Source organism: Paralichthys olivaceus, chromosome 15 (assembly GCF_024713975.1).
Source record: "Paralichthys olivaceus isolate ysfri-2021 chromosome 15, ASM2471397v2, whole genome shotgun sequence".
NCBI lineage: Eukaryota > Metazoa > Chordata > Actinopteri > Pleuronectiformes > Paralichthyidae > Paralichthys > Paralichthys olivaceus.
Genome location: NC_091107.1, coordinates 3,938,328 through 3,957,866, shown reverse-complemented (window position 1 = coordinate 3,957,866; position 19,539 = coordinate 3,938,328). Strand labels below are relative to the sequence as shown.

Sequence of the window (19,539 nt, the reverse complement as noted above, 5' to 3'; positions counted from 1 at the left end):
TCAGGCAGGAGACTCAATTGATGAAGCAGAAGAACAAATATTATCTTCTGCTCCTTTGTGTTTTCTTTCTGGAGACCCTACAGCAAGATTATGTAACTATGTTCATTTATGTTCCCTTCGCTCACTGTCTACAACCCAAACTTTGGACCCATTCCTCCATGCAACCAAATAGGAAACCTTGCTTGTCAGATCAAAAGACTTTTTTTTTTACCTGCACATAAATCATGTGCTATTTCCCATTATGTACCTCCTGGCTTAGCAGTGCAACGCAACAATTTCAGATTTTGAAACTTGCAATTTCACAGTCCAATAACACAATTTAGCCACGCAAATCTTACGATAAATACTTTTTTCTAAATCGAAAAGTTGATTGTGTTGAAATGGTTTTCACATAAAAAGCTCAGAAAATACAAAAATTCTTTATGTTGTATATTGGCAAAAATAATAGTAATAGCATAGTTTGAGACATTCTGATGACTGTGTAGACCTGTTTATCCTGTGAGCTTCGTGTTATCCACAAAGTCAAAACTTTCAGTGGATTGATTGCTGTGGTGGAATGTGTTTACACCAGGTGAGACGCAGCAGTCGGGTGCTTCGTTTTTTTTTTTTTCCCCACAGCAAAATCTACAGTGCTTCTGCTGCGTCTCATTATCATAAAGTGTAAATTTAAAAAAGCAACATATATTTTACTAGTGTAAATACAAGCCTGCCTTCAAAATGAACACATAGGGAAGTAGTGAGTGAAGGTCGTTCCTCTTTGGAGGATGAAGCTACAGTCTTCTATGAGCTGCTAGATGCTTTAAATGCTGCACCAAATAAGGAAATACAGTTTAATTTCTGAATGAATGCACAGTGATCTCTGTAATAAGACCAGAGCAGCCCCTTTTTAATTTACATTTGAAAAGGTTTATTCTGTAGCTTCAACAAACAATTAACTTGTTTTGATGGATGCAGTTTGCAATTACAGGCCACAGATCACGAGATATTCTCAAAAAGCTGACAGCCCGTCCACACTAATGGGGATATTTTTGCATAACCCATTTTTTTCCTCTGCCTCTGAGCCTCTCGTCCAATGACAAACAGCCTTTTGAGTCATCGAGACAGAAATATTTACAAACACAGTCCAAACGGCAGATTACATCACAGCTTTCCTTGCCCATGACCACTGGGGCTTTGTCTAATGAGAACGCACCAGAGACAACAACAATGGGGACCATCGGTGGTTTCTCTATGTTGAGGTCTAATTACATGTTTGCCACTAAAATCAAGCATCACTGCGACGTGGAATTCATGTAACTCATTCAAAGACGTCTGATATTAGTTGGACCACAGAATTTCTTTCTGCTATTTGACGGATAGTCGATAGAGACTTTATCACCAACTACTGGCAAAGAATTCTAGTTTGTCCTCATTTCTGTGTTTTTGATATATTTGTTAAAATGATTTAAAACACGATACAGCCTCTTTTTTTTTTTTTTTAAATCTGTGTTATACAGTCTGCTATGCAAACACCTCCCGAGGTCATAAGCAGGTATAACATGTAGGTAATTAAGGGTTGTCAACATTAATAGTTTCATGTGGATGTCACACTTGAATTTAGAGACCAGCCATAATGTTTTCACCATCCAAGGTAGACTTACCACAACTATGAGATGTGCAGGAATGTTACTACTCCTGCAGAAACTACAAGTCTTTATGATATCTCTACGATATCAACTTTGTTTTAAGAACAAGGCGATGTCAAGAAGACGTACTACACTACCCACAGTCCTCAATAGCGATGTCTGATTGGTGGAGCTCGCTGTTTTTCACAACCGCAAAAATCATGTCAGCTACAAAAATATCGTTGAGCGATACATAATTTTTACCACAGAGCAACCACGATTAACAGTATTGTTTAAAGATAAGATCATGTACTGGAGAGTAGTGTAAGCGAGGGCTTCCTATTCTTTATGGGATGTATAGTTTCTAAAAAAATAATCACAACATAATCTTGTACCTTTTTATTCATTTTATCTAGTATTTCAAGTACATGTATTTCAATTGCTCTGAATTAAATTAATTTATTAAAATCATATACTCGGTTAAAATAAAGGCAAAAAAGGGAAGTATAGTAAAGAAATCTCCTCTGCAACACCCAGCGACTGTGAGCTACATGCCTGGCACAACTCGTATATATACACATATCCTGCCTCGTGTAGTAAGAGAGCAGCACAGAGCTACAGACAGAAAAAGGATGTGGCAGCCCTGACCGAATTACATGCAAGGTATATTTTCTAAGATGAAAATAATGATGAGGATAAGCCTTGGGAACATAACTGAATGCACTTACAGTACGCTGTCATAGGAAATATGATGACAAGCCACACACACACACACATAAAAGCATTACATAGTTATGTATGCACTGCCTACACTGTTTACAAACAAGAAACCAATCTGCACATTTAAGACTGTGACGATGAAATCATTAACGAAACAGCTACTAAAATGTTTGCAAAGCACAAATCCTTTTTCACCTGATAAATATTTACACGTTGTCGCCACTTATTTGGCTGCAGCTCATTCGACGCAGGTGGGATCTCAGTTTCCCCCCGCAGCCTCAAATCTTTGAGCAATGAATTAATACGGTGAAAATATTACACCAGATTTCCTGTTCGTGCTGACTTGATGCTGTTACACATCACGCATACAAATGATGTACGATTCATAAACAGCATTTTCCATTAAATGTGGCTACTGAGTGTGTATATTAATGTCATTAACAGCTTTTGTGTTAAAAAAAAAAAAGGATAATGTAATGTATTTGTTTGGGGTGTAAAGAGGCATCAGATTAAAAAAATGTTTTTATAGAACGTGAGTAAAGGTGGAAATTGATGACTGAACTTGCATCTCAGGCTTTTAGCCGGTTGACTACATGTGTCTTGATAAATGTCTTCTGTTCCACAGGCTGTGCAATAATGTGCATGTCTGATGTTATTTATGACCGATGTTCATTGACAAGAATTCACAAACAGGCGCGGGCCAATGATGCCCAGGGGTCGACCTGAGGAACATGAACCAAAGGGAATTCTGTGGAATGTAATGGAGTTCAACATTTTAAAAGGCTCGGCTGTGACGCAGAGTCTCATCAACATGAACTATGTAAAACAAGTTTTAAAAAAAAAAAAAAAGATATGCATTATGTGTACAGTTCTCCTGAAACATGATGTGATGGAAATTAAAACTGAGAAATCACACTTTCTGGTATTTGCTCATTTGTTGTCTAGCTTTTGGGGAGCGGTCACGTCGCCAATCTTTAATTTTAGTGCATGATCAACAAATATGAAATTACTTTTCCAACTTTGTTCCTCACTTTCTCATCATTGTGTTTGGCATTCAACACCTTACTTACTAGTTCATATATTTTGTTAAAGCCCCAATTCACCTCCATCAACACATTCCTCATTGTAGACAAGGACCGTGGACATTTAAGTGTGTTTTGTCTGAAAGTTTCCTCTTAAGGCTCAGAAATAAGTTGAACTGGAGCCAGAGAGCTTTTCCAAGTGGTGCGCACTGATGTCACCAGGTCCTGGTGGAGAGATAAATCATTTATTTAAATTTTTTTCCCTACTCATGTTTATCCATGAAACTTTAAATTACATTTATATTTTAATCAAGGTCTCAGCACTTAAAATTAAAAAAAAAAAAAGAATATCAATAGTAAGTGTTTTTAGCTGTAGCTCCCTGTGTGCTTCCTGTGCTTTAAATCAATTTGTAGTCATAAATAAACACTCTACAATTTTCTTCGATCAATCAACAGCGCGCGTGTGTGAGATGAAATACACGCCGGACAGAAAATGACATTTGGGCGAAGTACAAATGCAGATTAAATTCCCACAGACAGCAGGACGTGGACAAGTGGATGGATGTGAAGCAGCACTAGAGGCAAGGATTTTGATTAAGAACGGGGGATGTGGTTAAGATAAATTACTGCTTGTTCATGATGAATAATTGTAGCGGATGATATCCAGATGGTGGTCTTGACTTATCCTCATAATCAGACTCGATGCACACATCAATGCTGGAATGGGATGTTAGAGGAAAAGGACGAATGGTTTACATGAAAAAAGATTTAGATAGATACTGAAAAAGGTAATATATATCAAATAAATATTGGGTTTCGTGTCAGTGTATATTCTACTCTAACGTTTATGGACTCATATAAAAAATCTCTGCCCTTTTCATTCAATTGCCTCGAACCTCAATACATTCTGCTGCCACGGATGAGGTCAGCTGATGTCAAGATAATTAATTAGATTAATCAGAGGTCCAGGAAACGACTCCTGTGTCAGAGGCCTGTCCATACCTGGTTCTAGGCTTCATTATTTCTTTAATTGACACTTTTTTTTTTTTTTTAACTTATTACCGTTGTACACCATTCACCACCTAAATATCGAGCCACAGTTAGACCCCAATGAAAAGCTGCAATTTCCACATATCACAAGTTCAACATGTCATCACAGACTTTCAGATCTAATCTGTCATTGATACATGCAAACGATTTTCATATCAAGGCTTAAAGTAGTAGTTTACCACAGTTTTAGCCTAAATGTCCTCCGAGCCACATTAAGAACCCACGCACTATCGTCCAAGGGCACACAGGGTGTGCGCAATTGGCTGCAGTGCTGTTTACCCCTGAGACTCCAGAAGTGTTTTGTGGACTCAAACACTTCACCCGCTCCCATCAGTATAGTGGCTAATATTTCTGATTACCATTTCAGATGTAAAGAGGGGTTTTAATTGCATCTAGAGTTAGATTAATTCTGTTAATCTGTGTATTCAGTTCACCACAATAGTGATATTGCACAATTTCACTTCACATTAAAGCATGAATTTATTATGAATTTACAAGGGAATTATTCCATCTGTCAGATATAATGAGGTCAATAATAAAAAAGTTTGATTTGTGAACTTTACTGATTCGTATCAGACACTAGTTTTGTGGATAGTAAGACTGAGAGAAAGAGAGATTTAGAAAATGTGAGCTCTAATTCCTTTTGACTCATGAACCCCTTCACATTTAAGACAGATATAACATGTCTCCCCACAGAGGGCTTTAACAACACATGTATAAACTCATACTGTATGTGCAAAAACGGATTATGGATGGATGGATGGCCTTGATCATGATTAAGAGTTTAATAAATCATCAATAATTAATCTCTTGAGGCTGAAAAATCTAATTCCACACTGCCTGACAATATCTAATCAAATTCAGCTTGGTGCAGCTCTTCATTAAAGCTATATGATGTTACTGAGAGAAATATTCAAACTCAATATGTTGTTAATGGCTGCAGAATTACATAAAATTAATCCGCACATATTTACACAAATGCCAGTAGTTTTTTTTATGCTTTGGCATCAAGGGTGCAGGTTTTAACGGTGTTAAGCTGCAGAGCATGAGTTTGAAATGAGTGAGTGAGTCACAGCTTGTCGAGGGTTGAATCGGTCAGAGCTGTGACGATGAAAAGTTCAAATTGTTTAAGAGTTCTGACCTTTTTTTCTTCGAATCATTAAATGAGTATTACAATTAGCAGACACTCTTGATTCTGAGTGGCTGGAAATACGTTTTTTTTGTTGCTGCAAGGCTCAGTTCACAAACTTTTCGTCGGACTACAGCTTTTGTCCTTGCTGCCAAAAAGCTCCTCTTCAAGAGAAGCAATCACAGGCAGATCACTTCACACACACACACACACACAATCATTTACTGTACTTTCAAAGCGCACGAGCTGCAGCAGGAGTCCAGCGTCTGCACTTTGTCGAGGACCGAATGTAGAGACTGCAGCAGAAAGCTGCTGAGACCTCCAGTGTTGCTCTGTGGGTGTTATGACAACAGATGGTGCAGATGCTCATCAGAAATTAAATCAACAGATGCCAAAGCAGCTGAACGTCTTGGCGGTGGAGAAATTAGGTATTCTAATTTTTAAATTTTCTTTTTCAGTCTGTTTTTCTCTCTTCAGCTGGAAACTACACTAATCAAACATTCACATTTTTCATTGGCTACTAACATGTTGTCCTCACTGGAATAAAGTTAGTGGTTTTAACTGCTCCTATGGATGTGCCTGTTGGTGTGTGTGTGTGTGTGTGTCCACCTGGTGAACTATTTCCGTCTCACAGTCCAATGACACGCAATTCAGGTGAAATGGGGACTATGAATTGAAGGTGTGATTATAAGTGTGAGCGTGTTTGACAGACTGGAAAACCGTGCACACAATGTTCGAGAGGTTTTAACACACTCCCTTCGTCCAATTCTGAAAGGTCCCCGGTCTCATGTGGCCCCGAACGGGAGAAAGGACAAGTGGAATCAGATGGTGTTTGAAAGGGTGTTGCATATGAAAACACAAAACAGTGTCTTTGTCGTCCACGTTTTATATCAAAACAAATTATTTGGCTGAATTAAAAGCATAAATATGATCTCATACACGATACATCATCAAATCACCAAGTTTTGTTCCCACACACAGGTTAACAACAAGTTGAGTCATAACTTCCTCTGGTTTGATTGCTAAGATCTCTGTACTCTACATGAATCATTGTAAAGTCACAGGAATCGTTTGGTGCATTGATTGTTATCAAGCATTGCACAGTCTGGTGTCATAACTGATGCAAGTACACTTCATTAATTTCTTCACAAATTAATGCATTTAGTTGGTAAAAAGCTAAAAACTGACTTTGTGTTGGGCTGAAAAATTGTTCTGTGGTTGCTGTTTTTTTTTTTTTGCTCTTTCAGTTTGAGAGCAGGATTTTACATTCAGATTTTGTAATCACTCAAAACCCTATGCTTGCACTCAAACAGCCTTTGTGTGCTTAGATCTGCTCTGCTTGTGCTCCAGATTTCCTGTGGTCCAGCTTCAGCACGTGTCCTTGCTATAAAGTCTGCTCTCGGATTTCCCGCTGCTTTTGGATGTTTTCCTCTGCTCTTGGATTTGTGCAACAGGTCTGTCAAAATTCCCCAACCACAGAATGCCAGGATACGCTCCATGGAGGTGACGTAGATTTTTATATTTTTGTAATAAAGCTGTGGAGGGCGAAGTGCATGAATCCAAAAAAGATTACAAAATCTGAATGTGAAATCAACAAGTTCTACTCTCAAACTGAAAAACCACACTCTTGAGTAAAGCTTGGAAAAAATGCTGTATCTGCACGTATTCACACAAACACTTCCTATCAGTAAAACTGCTGCTTAATGTCATCTCCAGATACTGTGGTTTACTATCTCTTCACATTTACACTGGAAGCTGTCAATCAATTACGAACTGCTGCATAGATTTTATCACTTTAAGTCACTAGATGTCAAACACTCAACAGAAAACCGACAGAATTCTCTGACAATGAACTCAACAAGGCGAGCACACAGCTGGTGAAAGAGGCTTTAATTTACACCCTGCTCTTTTGTCTTCTGTGCCCTTTTCACACTGAAAAACCAAGATAACCTTTTTACAGCAGTGACTCTCAGTTTCTGCAAGCTGTCAGTAAAAAGTCAAATAACGCCACGTTTGTAGTGTTTTGTTCCTGGTGCTGCTGCACAGTAGAGGATAATCGGGCAGATTTTAGATCCGATTCGCCCCTTCCGATAGTTGCGGGGGCGTTCCCGAGGTCAGTCTGTGGCGATTATCCTCCAAAATAATCCTGTGTGAAGTGTGAGGGGTTTACAAAATAATCTTAATGCTACCGATTATGTCGGAGCTAATGAAATGCTAATGCATACGCCTATTATTGCATTTGATGATGAGACGATTAAAATAAAGTGTTATGGCTCATTGGATTTTTCATTAAATGTATATTGATTGTAATTAATCAATATTTAATGAGGTACAACTAATGAAGTATAGTGTATTCACTAAATGGAACAGGTTTACACAGGTCATACTTGCTATAGTTTATGTAACCATTACATAATGTGGTGGAAATCTATCTTGAGATGTGAAATAAAGAGTTTCTCAGACTGGAATTATCTTTGGGTCTTTAATAAAGCTCTGCAGAGGGTTTCACACTCAGCGTGAATGCTCAGCGTGGAACAACCCCGAATAGGGAAAGTAAATGGTTTTATACAGTCACGTAAACAGGAAACACATGAGACCACTGTTTCTGAGTAATAGCATGAAAAACTAAAGCCACCTGTAGTCTGGTTGAAACAGGAAGCTGTCTGCTCCTGCTTCTGCGTGAAAGAAGTTTGCTACTGCACAGATCAGGAGGCTGATCATCAAGAAAGGACATGAACTCTGAGGTTAATCCACCAAGTGCATAGTAACAGTCATGGCGTTGGATAGTTAAGGGTAAAAAGGAAAAAGGTGTCTGTCTAGTTTTGAATTGTCTGTGTGCACGTACGCCAGACAGTTCCTCTTATGCAACTACAACTGTGTTTCTATATGAGTTATTGTTGAAAACAGCACTCTAGCATTGATATAGGAAAGAGTTCGAGCAAAGTTCATAAGCAAGTTTTCCATTACAACTATAAATATAACTTCTTAAATATACTGCACACATATTCATGTTTATTTACGACCCTTATTTTGAAAGCTGTTTCATATCTCAGCAGTTTAAAGTATACTTACATTTACTTACATGATGGTACTTTATTTGTTTGTGCCAGTTATTCAGCAAGTTAAACAGAAACCATGCATCATTATTTTCTTGTTCACGGAGCAGGCATGTTGAGTGCCAGTGGGACGTACGTAAAGCTACAGAGCGATTTCGACTTCTTCATATCCAGCACTTGAAAACAAATGTGAAATGGATAATGGATTTCTCTTCACTCTGTCTGTATCCCAGATGAACCAACAAACTCTTCACGCATTTTAATTTCGAACTTGACTCCAGTTTCTACAATGTTCACATTTTAGTGAGGCTGCTCACCCATGACATACAGTCTCAGAGAAGCAAAACTGCACTTCACCCTGGCTCACACATAAATGCAGTTTGGGTTAATAGGCTATTTCCTGAATACATGCGAGTCTGTGTTCACATGCTGAACATTCGCACTCCCAGGTCTCCTGATCCAAATCTGCTTTCCGTCCAGAAGGAGTCTCAGTTGCCTGACTGTACAGAATAAGGATGCTTCCAAACGCTCATCTGAGATATGTTCATTACAGCTGCACTCATATATTTCTTTTATATGTTGCCTGACATTATCTATCATTATGCTTGGGTGCTAATCCAAAGCGTACCTCCGTCAACGCCAAAAGGTCCCCTTATGAAACCACATTTAAATTTACAAGATCCAGTTTCTCATTTGGATCTGCACAAAATTGCGCACACCCCATAAAAATGAGTCCCCTAAATATGTCAAGATTTTTTTTATTGATATATTAAAAAAGCTAAATCTCCCAATGTTAAAGAAAGAGACACAAGATTCCTGGGTCTGCCCCTTTGTCCTAACCACATAACTCACTCTCCAGACATAAAGCTAAACAACTGCTTTGGCCGAGGTAGAAACAACATAAGTTGCTTCCTGTTTGTCTCCGTTCACAAATCTTCCTGTTCCTGCTGTTGCAGACTCTTGATCCACCCTCAGTGACTAATGGGATACAATATGCTTTTACAAAGTGAAACTAGTGTAAGGAGATTAGTGTTTTCAGGAGCGCCTCAGACAATAAACCACAGAGTGGAGTAAACATGGCCATACAAGAAAAAAAACAGCTGACAGAGCTTCCACACGTTATATGAGGACACAGATTCCTTGTGCACCAATTAAGGGGAAACATCAGTGAATCTTTTGAACATGTGCACCAGGAGAGAAAATTGAACAGCAGAGGGAAGTGATCCTGGATTTTCTGCATTTGTATTTTTTACGTTGGACCACACAGTATTTTTTCTAATCAGAGCCAATTGTTATGTGTCTGCTTTAGTTACTGGCAGCTGTTCACAGCTGTTTACTGCCCAAACAGTGCATTACTGCCTGTGGATGGTGTTACACAGGGGTCTTAATCAGAAAGCTGGCCTGAACTGTTTTATGAATTAGTTAACAGCTTTCAGGCCAACAAGTTAAGCAGCTTGTCCCTTCTCCTCTTGGAACGAGTCAACCAAACTCGAAGCCCCATGTGAAGCCAATCAACAGACTGGACACGCCTCAGATTTTCTTAACTGGTCAATTGCTTGACCTATATTTTCTCTGCAGGAGCTAATCAGTGATTAAACTGAGTCACTGTGATTATCAAGATGTAAAAACCTTCCCACAGTCACAGCTTTCCATATGGTAAGTGGAAAACAAGTCTCAGTTTATCGAAAGGGCCAATTATATTACTCCATAGCCAAGAAATATTACAGAGCAACACTTAATAATCAACTCATCATCGGGAAATGGCTTCTTTCACATCATCAACAAAAAACTCTGTTCGACATTGTCCAACAAGCCCATTTAGCGAGGACATGTTTGGCTTCCATACAAACACATTCTCAATAACCACTTTCTCTGTGCTCAGCATCCACCAGCAAATATTGTAAAATGGCTCAGAACCAGCAGAAGTGGACTCAATAGAGGCTGACCATCAAAGAGTCACGGCATGAAAACAGAGCACAAATGGATGATCGAGGGGTGATGGAAATACAGCGTTACACAGATAGGACCAGTGGATTAAAACTCACTGATAAATAGATAAATATTAATAAATAAATAAGCCTGGTTGTTGTTGTTGTCAAAGACTATGTGTTGCAGACCGACCACACATCCATGTCCTTGGGTGAAGCCTTTTCTGTGCTTTTTAGCAAAATTGATAATACAGACATCAATAAAATAAAGGGAAGACGTAATTTCCAATCCTCAGAGGCATTAGATAGGAGATGGGCATGAAGTGTGTCATTTGCTTATAATATATTGGCAACAGGGAAAGAAACAAGCGGAAACCTCTACAAACAAAATGAAATAGAGGGATAATTAGAGCCGCATGGACTCGACATGCCTGTTCTGTGAAGTTAACAAAAATAACTTTTGTTATTTCTTCTGTTTGAGATTATGTATGAATACTCCTTATGTATTCTGCACCGCTCCAACTCATCAGACATTAAACATGCATCAGCAGACATCAGACTTGCCATAAGCATGCTCTTGGCTGCAGACAGGTAACGGTGTTTGATCAATGTAGTTCAGCGTTTTTTTGAAGTAAAATTCAGCTGCCTTGATCTTGTTCATGTCTGTAGCATCATTATACAAGGTAAATAGTCATTTGAATGATATCTTGTTTTTTTTACTTTTAACCACTGCAATTATTTCTTACTTGATACCACCACAGCTGAACAAAGCTGACTTACGCCCGGACCCCACCCCGATCATGATCGTCAGTGAGGGTGAATCTTTGGACTGACCAGCACCATACAGAAACAGCAGCACTCCAATCTGATATTCAAAAGTGCTGGAGCAATAAGCAAAGTAAGGATAAAGATGGTAATATATTAATTTATGTCAAAGATGGATGTGATCGCATATGAAAGAAAAATGACTCGCAGCGAGTGACAACAGGGGGCCCATAAGGAGCCGATTCAGCGTGGAGCTGGTGGAGAGCATGTCAAATAGACATTAAAAGCATCGAGACCAGAGCTTGCACCGAGGGGCACTGAAAAAAAAACTGTATCTGAAAAGAGAGAAGAGGAAAAAGAAAAAAGAAAAACTTATAATTGATGCCAGTGCCCTCCTGTTCAAACAAACAGATGGTTCATTTCAAACCACTTTCCATCAAGGAATAAAAAAGTGAGCAAAAAAAAGCTGCTCTTGCTTGAGACAGAAAATGGAAAACACTCACTGCTCTGGTTATGTCTACACTTCTTCTAAATTTCAGGAAACATAAGACATTTACCAGAAGGCAACACTAGCTCTAATTTGACTAAATTATCAAGTACGGACATTCGTTTGCTGTCTGCATGATGTATTGTTCTCGTTTCAACAGGTCTTGTGGTGTTCCTACCTTTATGATATGACACTTCATGCGCTGTGATTGATGGTTCGCACACTATTCAGACTGAAAAACAACTTGCCCAGGGTTCTTGAAGATTTCACAATTTACTTTTCTTATCATGCAACAATAGCTTGTTCCCTACTGCAACGTGGAACAAGAGTGATGTCCCACTTTTTCATGAATAGCTGTTTGAAAAGTAGTTTGAGGACCTTCAGAAGTTTTATTTTCATTTTACAGCCTCAGCCAATTCCATCCACCACCCAAACTTCCTCACCCCTCACCTTCTGTCTCACTAGATATAGTCTACGCTACTTATGTCCTGAACATTGCCACCGGACATAAATTGTAAGGTACAGGATTGTTCAATATGGACTGTGCTGTGACTGCTGTTATTCTGCACTCCTCTCTGTCGTCCTCTGCCTCCAGCTACAGGAACTAAGGCTATTCCATGCATACTAAACGTATCATCTCTCCTGACTTTGCTGATTTCCGCCTGTCCCCTCAGATACCCCCTGACCATTCAACTTGACCCTAACCTCATTCCTAAACCTAATCTCATTGCCTGAACCTCACCAAATGTGACCTTTCCACAACCTTAACTTTGAGATTATTACTGTGACCCTGGCGACGAGAGTCCCATAATCTCAAAGTGGTGCAAAATTTAGCCCGAACCTGCCCGAGCCTGACCCGCAACACGAACACTGTCATTTCTGTTGAAGTCGCTGATTTGTGTTTTGTGGAGATCTGCGGTAAAACCCGGAGCAGAATATTTTTCTGTGTTGTTCTGCCTATGTTGGGATGGGATGGGATTAGACGGCCTTGTTTTGGGCTCGTGGGGACTGGACTGGGGACAGGACTCTTTTGGACACACACACACACTCATTGGTGTTGTTTATGTTTGGTGAATACACTTTTGAAAATACCTTTGAGTTGTGGTCTGTTATTTTTGCATTGATGTCTTTTCCTAAAAATATTCAATTTCTGGTTATTCTCTCCTGGTTTTCTATGGTTTGACGAAACTTTTTTTCTGTTTACATTATTATTATGAGTCAAACTTGACTCTGACTGACACCCCGTACCCTTAAGCTGTGTCAAACCCACTGCAAAGTGTTTTATGTATGCAGGATACACATTTATGTTCTGTCACCATCCCTTCCTTTTTCTGTCTTTTTTTCCCCCCAATCTTCTTCTCTCTGACTTCAAACCAAACAGGCTGAAAATGACAGCGATGTGTTGCTGAATATAAATTAAGACAACGTAACCAATGAATGTAATAAATGATTCAATTTGTCATCGAAGACAGGCAATTCTATTTAGTACAATAAAGTCACTGAGCTTTTTCTTAGAAAGTTCTTCATAACACTGATTCTAAAAGATTTCTAAATGTTGACATGACTGTATTATTATCATTTAGTCATGACCAGTTTAAGAGACGATAGCTTTGTGACATGATGCAGTATCATGCAGGAAAAAGCCATTAGAGAATGGTAGATTGGGGCAATAAAGGGATGCACATGGACGGCAAAAAAAGGCTCAGACAAGCTGTGGAATCCAAACTATGAATGATTGGTATAAAGTGACCCAAAGTCTGGCAACAAACATTCCCCACAACACTATACCACAACCACCAGCCTGGACTGTTGATGCAAGGCAGGTTGGGTCCATGAATTTATTCTATTGATCCCACATTCTGACCATCTGTGTACTTCCTCAGAATTCTGGATTCATCAGACCGGCCTACATTATTTCCAGTCCATTACGATGAACCTATGTCAAGCAGCCCCAGATTTCTGTTGCTGGCTGACAGGAGTGGGTCTCCGAACATTTCTTCTGCTGTTGCTTTTTTTTCAATGTTTTTCTTCTCACCACAGTTGTAAGGAGTGGTTATCAGAGTAACTGCAGGCTTTCTGTCAATTCCAACCAGCCCGGCTGCTCTCCTTCGACCTCTCCCAGTGTTTCTGTCTGCAGAACTGCAGGGGTTGAGGTGCCCACAAGGAACTTAAATTTCTGTCTGTTGTCAAACCATCTGCTGCCCATTTCACCAGCTAAAGATTTATTTGCCCTGACGTGATTGTGCCAACCAAACATGGCTGGAAAAATCAGTGTTTTTTTTTACAGCTCCTTAGTTTTCGAATGGGGCTGTTGGTACAACTTGAGTCTAGTGTATGTTTCATATTCCAAGAGCACTTGACGTGTCCTGTGTCCCCCGATACCCTTTCCCTCCAAGGTGAAGTCCACATGTTTCTAAATGTTGAGCACCCACAGCATGTGTCCAGAAATATTAGCAGCCCCAGCTTCAGTCTTATTGTAGACTGATACTAAAAAAACTTTGTGTTTTGGTACGCAAAACCTGTTTGTTGTTTCAATGGGGGCTTGTTACTTGTTGCTTATTTACATATGAATGTCAATGAAGTATGATTAGAATTAGATGATGCAAGATTTAGAGTCAAGGGTCAAACTTATTTTAGTTTGATTAGAGAATATCAATCAAGTAACCTATAAACTTCAAAAAACATAATTTGTACCTAAATATAAACTACAAGTAGAAGCCCTATTATTACTTGCCATATATTTTATAGTGTGTGTGCGTATATATATATATATATATATATATATATGGTACATTCTATGTGGGCATAGATATATATTTTTAGAAAACAACTGTTATACTATATACTACACAATAAAAGTAAGATGTTCTGTGTTACCTTGTGTGCCGTCACTATGTTAATTTAATAACAGCATACAAAAGAAAAAATATTAGGTAAACTGATATGTAACTGAAAAGCTATGATCACTACATCAGGCAAACAAAATTGAGTCATACGTTGGGACTGCAACACAGAAAGCAGCAGAATTAATGCTTTAATTACATCTGTAGAGCTTTCATTATCGATCGTCACTCTTGAAGTAGGTCACTGTTGAACCTCATTGTGTACAGCACCTCTAAATCAACAGATGACACAGTTTGGACAAAATGGCTGTCACATAATCAGTTTGGATGGAAAATAGTGGATTGGCCATAACTCTACCGCCATTATCTGCTGGAGTGAGTCAGCCCATGATGTGATAAGCCATTATGAACAGTGCTGTGTTATGGAGTCACATTCAGATCATGTTCAAGTCAAGCAGCAATTGTTTTGACTTAAGTTTCGTATCTGGTTTTCTGTGTTTACAACATTGTGAAATCTCTGGTCATTTTAGTTTACCAGGGGCGGTGTTTGTTTTTCGGAAGTGTGTACCACCCTCGATGTAACTGCTGCAGACTAATTGGTGGATTACACATTTGAAAGGTTTTATTCACACATCCCTTTTGTCAGCCGTGTCTCTCTAAACACTCTTTGGTGTTGACTTTTCCAAGGCACAGCATGGCATTGCAATATTCTTTTTGCTCTGTTTGTAAAATGTCTCTCTACAGACATGAAATCACTAAAAAGCTCTTGAATCTTGTCCACGTTTGTCTGCGTCTTGTGTCTGAAGCACCTTTTTATCATTCTGACATTTTTGTTATTAGCAGTTTTGCAAATGTGAGACATCTCTGGAGCAACTAACTTTTATGTTTGCATTTTCAACTACAGACCCACTGGAAAGTTTCAGGAGAAAGTCCAAAGTTTAATGCATGTCTGAAAATAGTATGAGAGATAGTCTGTTCACTTAATATGTACTAACACCCAAAATCATCTCCAATATACGACTGGTGAGTAAATTACTTTTTACAACCTTAAACCTCTGAGGAAATTCTTTCAGCAGAGTCATTGCTTTGAAATAATATCTAATCACACAAGGACAGATAGTGATTTAAGTTCATGGATAGTTCTGCAGAACTTATTCTTTGTCATTCTTTGCCTACCAAACGAAAGAGTAGACACTTTTCAATGGCTAGTCTTGACCTGTCAAAGTTAATTTTTCCCAAGAAATCTATATTGTGCTCACGTCTCTCACAAAGGGCACCTAAGACAGAATGTACCTTTTTTTTTTTTTTTATCTGAATTCAAATTTAATCAGAAGATTAAATGTAAAGGATACATAAAATGCACTCGTTCCTCCATCTTTGTGAGGACCTACTTGAGTTTCACATTGTTTTTTGTGAAAACGAACTTTTAATGGCTTTTTGAGGGTTAAGACTTGGTCTTAGTTTAAGGTTCGAGTTAAAGTTAAGGCTCTTATAGAATGAGTGTCAATGAATGTCAGACGATATGTGTGTGTGACTGAAGGCTGCTCGGAGACTTATCTTATGACTGTGTGTGTGTGTGTGTGTGTGTGTGTGTGTGTGTGTGAGCATAGAGGGGGGTCTTCCTGGGGTCTATTTATACAGTTCTTCTTCTACTTTTCTTCATCTTCTTTTTTGAAGTAATTGAAATCCCATAAGCACCCATAACTTCCCCAGGTCATACTTTATCAACAGCTTCACCTCCTCAAGCCAATATTACCATGTGGCCCATGTGAAATTTGACAAAGTCTAATCTCCCTCGGGGCAACAAGTTCAATCCTCAAGAAGGGCCTCACATTTATCACAACTTCCCATGGAGATATTCACAAAACCTTTGTTATTTAACGTAAAATCACCCCAATGAAAACCTGGTGATGCAGTCATTGTGTAATTGATATATATAGAGAAAGATGTACACCTTATATGTTCCTCATTGCCCCAGCGTCAAACAGGATATTAAATGCACCAATATGCACCGGCTGTAAGAGACAGTGGGCCTGAGAGCTCAAATTTACTGATATTAACATTAAGAGCTATCTAAACCTTCAATAAATGAATATAAGGCAGCATGTCTTCTATTTACCGCACGTGTGTCAAATTTAAAGTGTCAAGTCTATTAACATGTCATCTTAGACTGCAGTGTTTGCAGGGCCCCTGTGCATATTGCTTTATGTGACAAACACAGTCTGACACATGATCTTAGTGAGGTTAGTTGTTTGTGGGAAACATTGGAAATGTGTGATCATTTCATAATGGTACAAATTCACCGGATGTAAACAAATGTGACAAAACCTAAAACATTTTTTTAACGCTAGGTTCATGAAATAGTATCCCGAGGCTTTTATCATATTTCCTTTATTGTCTCATGGATACATGCGTACATTATGAGTTCTGTCACAGGTCTATTGGAGATGACCAGCATCCCACCAAATGCATGAACTGTTTATAAACCTGACTATAATTGGATCTGCACACACACAAACAGATGAAATGAAAAACAACCATACAACCTTTAACAACTCCAAAGGCACAGATCACAAACGTGGTTACATGTTTCTTCCTGTACGACTGCATCTTGTAAAGTGACATCAGACGTCGGGCCGCATGTAATATAACTTTTGCACGTTTGTATTATCTGTACAACCTTTCATTCTTCTGTATGTCATTGGAAAGTTGTTTGACTAAATGCAACAACATCAACAAGTTTATGTAAATTTATTCCACTGGAAATTAGAGGTGAAGCATAGAAGGGCAGCATTATACATTTAAGTGTGAATCTTTTGTGTGCCTGACTACTTTATATTGCAAAAGTATTCCTCAGCCTGCATGGAAATTCATTAAAAAAAAGATTAATAGGACTTGTAAGTGTCTTCTAATATTCCCTGTGGAGACTTACATCGTGTTTTTGCTTTTTTTAATTCACTGAAGCGTCACTTATTGCCCTTAAGGACAAACACCAATTTTTCAGGTGCTTTCAGCCTGGAACCAGTTTACGTTTGCAAATTGATTTCATTCAGCTGTAAAAACAGCTTTGATCTGTGGAAATTTCTCCCCCTTGTGATTTCATCCCATAATAAAACACCAATATCCACAATGTGAAAGTTACTGCAAGAACAGATTCATTTATTGCAATAAGGACATAACTACAGGAACATGGCGAAGACTCCATAGAGGGCATTATAATTAAATGTTTATTCTGGCTGATTCGAGCTTTTCGGATGTTGACACTGGACAGTCACCACCTGCATGTGAAAATAAATCGAGGAGATGTTGTTCTATCGGGTGCAGCAAATTAAACACTAGATACTGCGAGTCATCAATCAAGTGATGTCTAAACACACCCTCAACCCCATGAGGTCTAATCATCCCAAAGACAAGTGAAAACACTTGTGGGCGAACCATTGTTTTGTGTTTGACTACACAGTGAATGTTTTTTTCACACCAAGACTGGATGTACTGCTTTTATTTCCACCAAGGAGGTGGAGATAACACAAAAACACAGAATATATGAAACAAAACCTGTTTAGTTTGTATGTTTGTTTTTTAACCTTCTTTAATATTGCATTTTAATTGTCTTTTAAGGAAATAAAGCACAGATCTTGATTTGTAAAATCTGGCATATTGGGCTGAGAAAAGTTTTACCAGTAAAAACCTGAATCCAGCTGATTTAATTATATTGTTATCAGGGGTTTTCTAACAGTTCTCATGCCAACTGTTGAGGCCTTTATTTTATGATGAATAGATCATTTGGTTTATCAGACCACTTTCTTTTTCTTTTACATCACAAGGATTGTTCGGCCTTGACAGAGGTACGCTCAACCAGTTCCATTCTACTTTTAATAAACGTCACACATGGGGTAATTCAAATTACTTTTCATAAATGCATTAAAACCTCATTTAAAACCCAACAAGGGGGAAAAAATAAATCTTTACAGTTTGTACGTTAATATGGATGAATGGATGCTTGTGTATTAGGTCCAAAACGTTCTCAAACACAGGCTTCTAAAGAATTGTGTCTACTTGAAGTGGTTAGAAAATGTCTTTGAACCTCATATTGCCTCAGAAACTCATGCACAGCAGTGACGCACTGCCGGCAGGTATCATACTTTAATTCCAGATTAAGCTTTGAAGCAAAGTTACTCAGTGATTAATCTCAGAAGCTGTACATCATTTGGTATGCATCCATCAGTATTTCACTGAGGCTTTCAATTCCCCAACCTGCAGAATGTGTCCTCTGAAATGAGAGGATGGATTACAAAATCTGACTCATTAATGATACATCATTATGCATTTGCCCCAGTTTATTATACTTCTCCTTTTTATCTCAATTTGCTTCCGTGTCAAGGTTTCTATTCTCAAAACAACCATCACAACAAAAGCTTTATTTTTATGCTTGCAAATTGCTGGATTTTGCGAAATATAGAAACGTTTTCTATCGTATAACACTACGGCTTGAGCATTCCGTGATTAATTACCTCATCTATTTATTTGTTTGTTTTTAGGATTACGCAAAAACTAAAATATGGATTTCCACGATACTCAGTTGAAAGATGGGACATGGGCCAAAAAAGAACCCATTACATTTTGACATGGACAAAAGCGTGGATCCAGGAATTTATTTCAACATCGCAAGATAGGGAATAATTTAAGGCTTTTGATGAAAACAGAAGAAATCTGGCTTATTTTGGGGACTCACATCCATAAATGTGTGCAGTGTGGTGCATCTTGATTGAATTTAGGGGACTGTTGGGCCTTGGCTAAGTGCTACTCTAGTTCAGACAGAAGTACTCACATATTTTCAGTGCATGTGTTTTTTATAAATTGAGTTTCTTGTTTGTTTCATCCTGTACATTGATCTACGTTTATCTACAGCAATGCGATTGGGCTCATATTTTTGTA

At 38.5% G+C, this 19,539-nt stretch overlaps 1 protein-coding gene and 1 long non-coding RNA gene across 3 annotated transcripts in view; one reads left to right on the top strand and one right to left on the bottom strand.

The window, feature by feature from the left end:
* mtnr1bb (melatonin receptor 1Bb) overlaps positions 1 to 3,258 on the top strand; it is a 36,674-nt gene extending 33,416 nt beyond the window's left edge. The window contains exon 5 of the mRNA XM_069510444.1: positions 3,030 to 3,258. Within this exon, the coding sequence (XP_069366545.1) occupies positions 3,030 to 3,085 (56 nt within the window). The 3' untranslated portion in view covers positions 3,086 to 3,258. The remainder of the gene's footprint in view (positions 1 to 3,029) is intronic.
* LOC138404912 (uncharacterized) overlaps positions 1 to 19,539 on the bottom strand; it is a 99,740-nt gene that overhangs the window by 54,351 nt on the left and 25,850 nt on the right. The window lies entirely within an intron of this gene.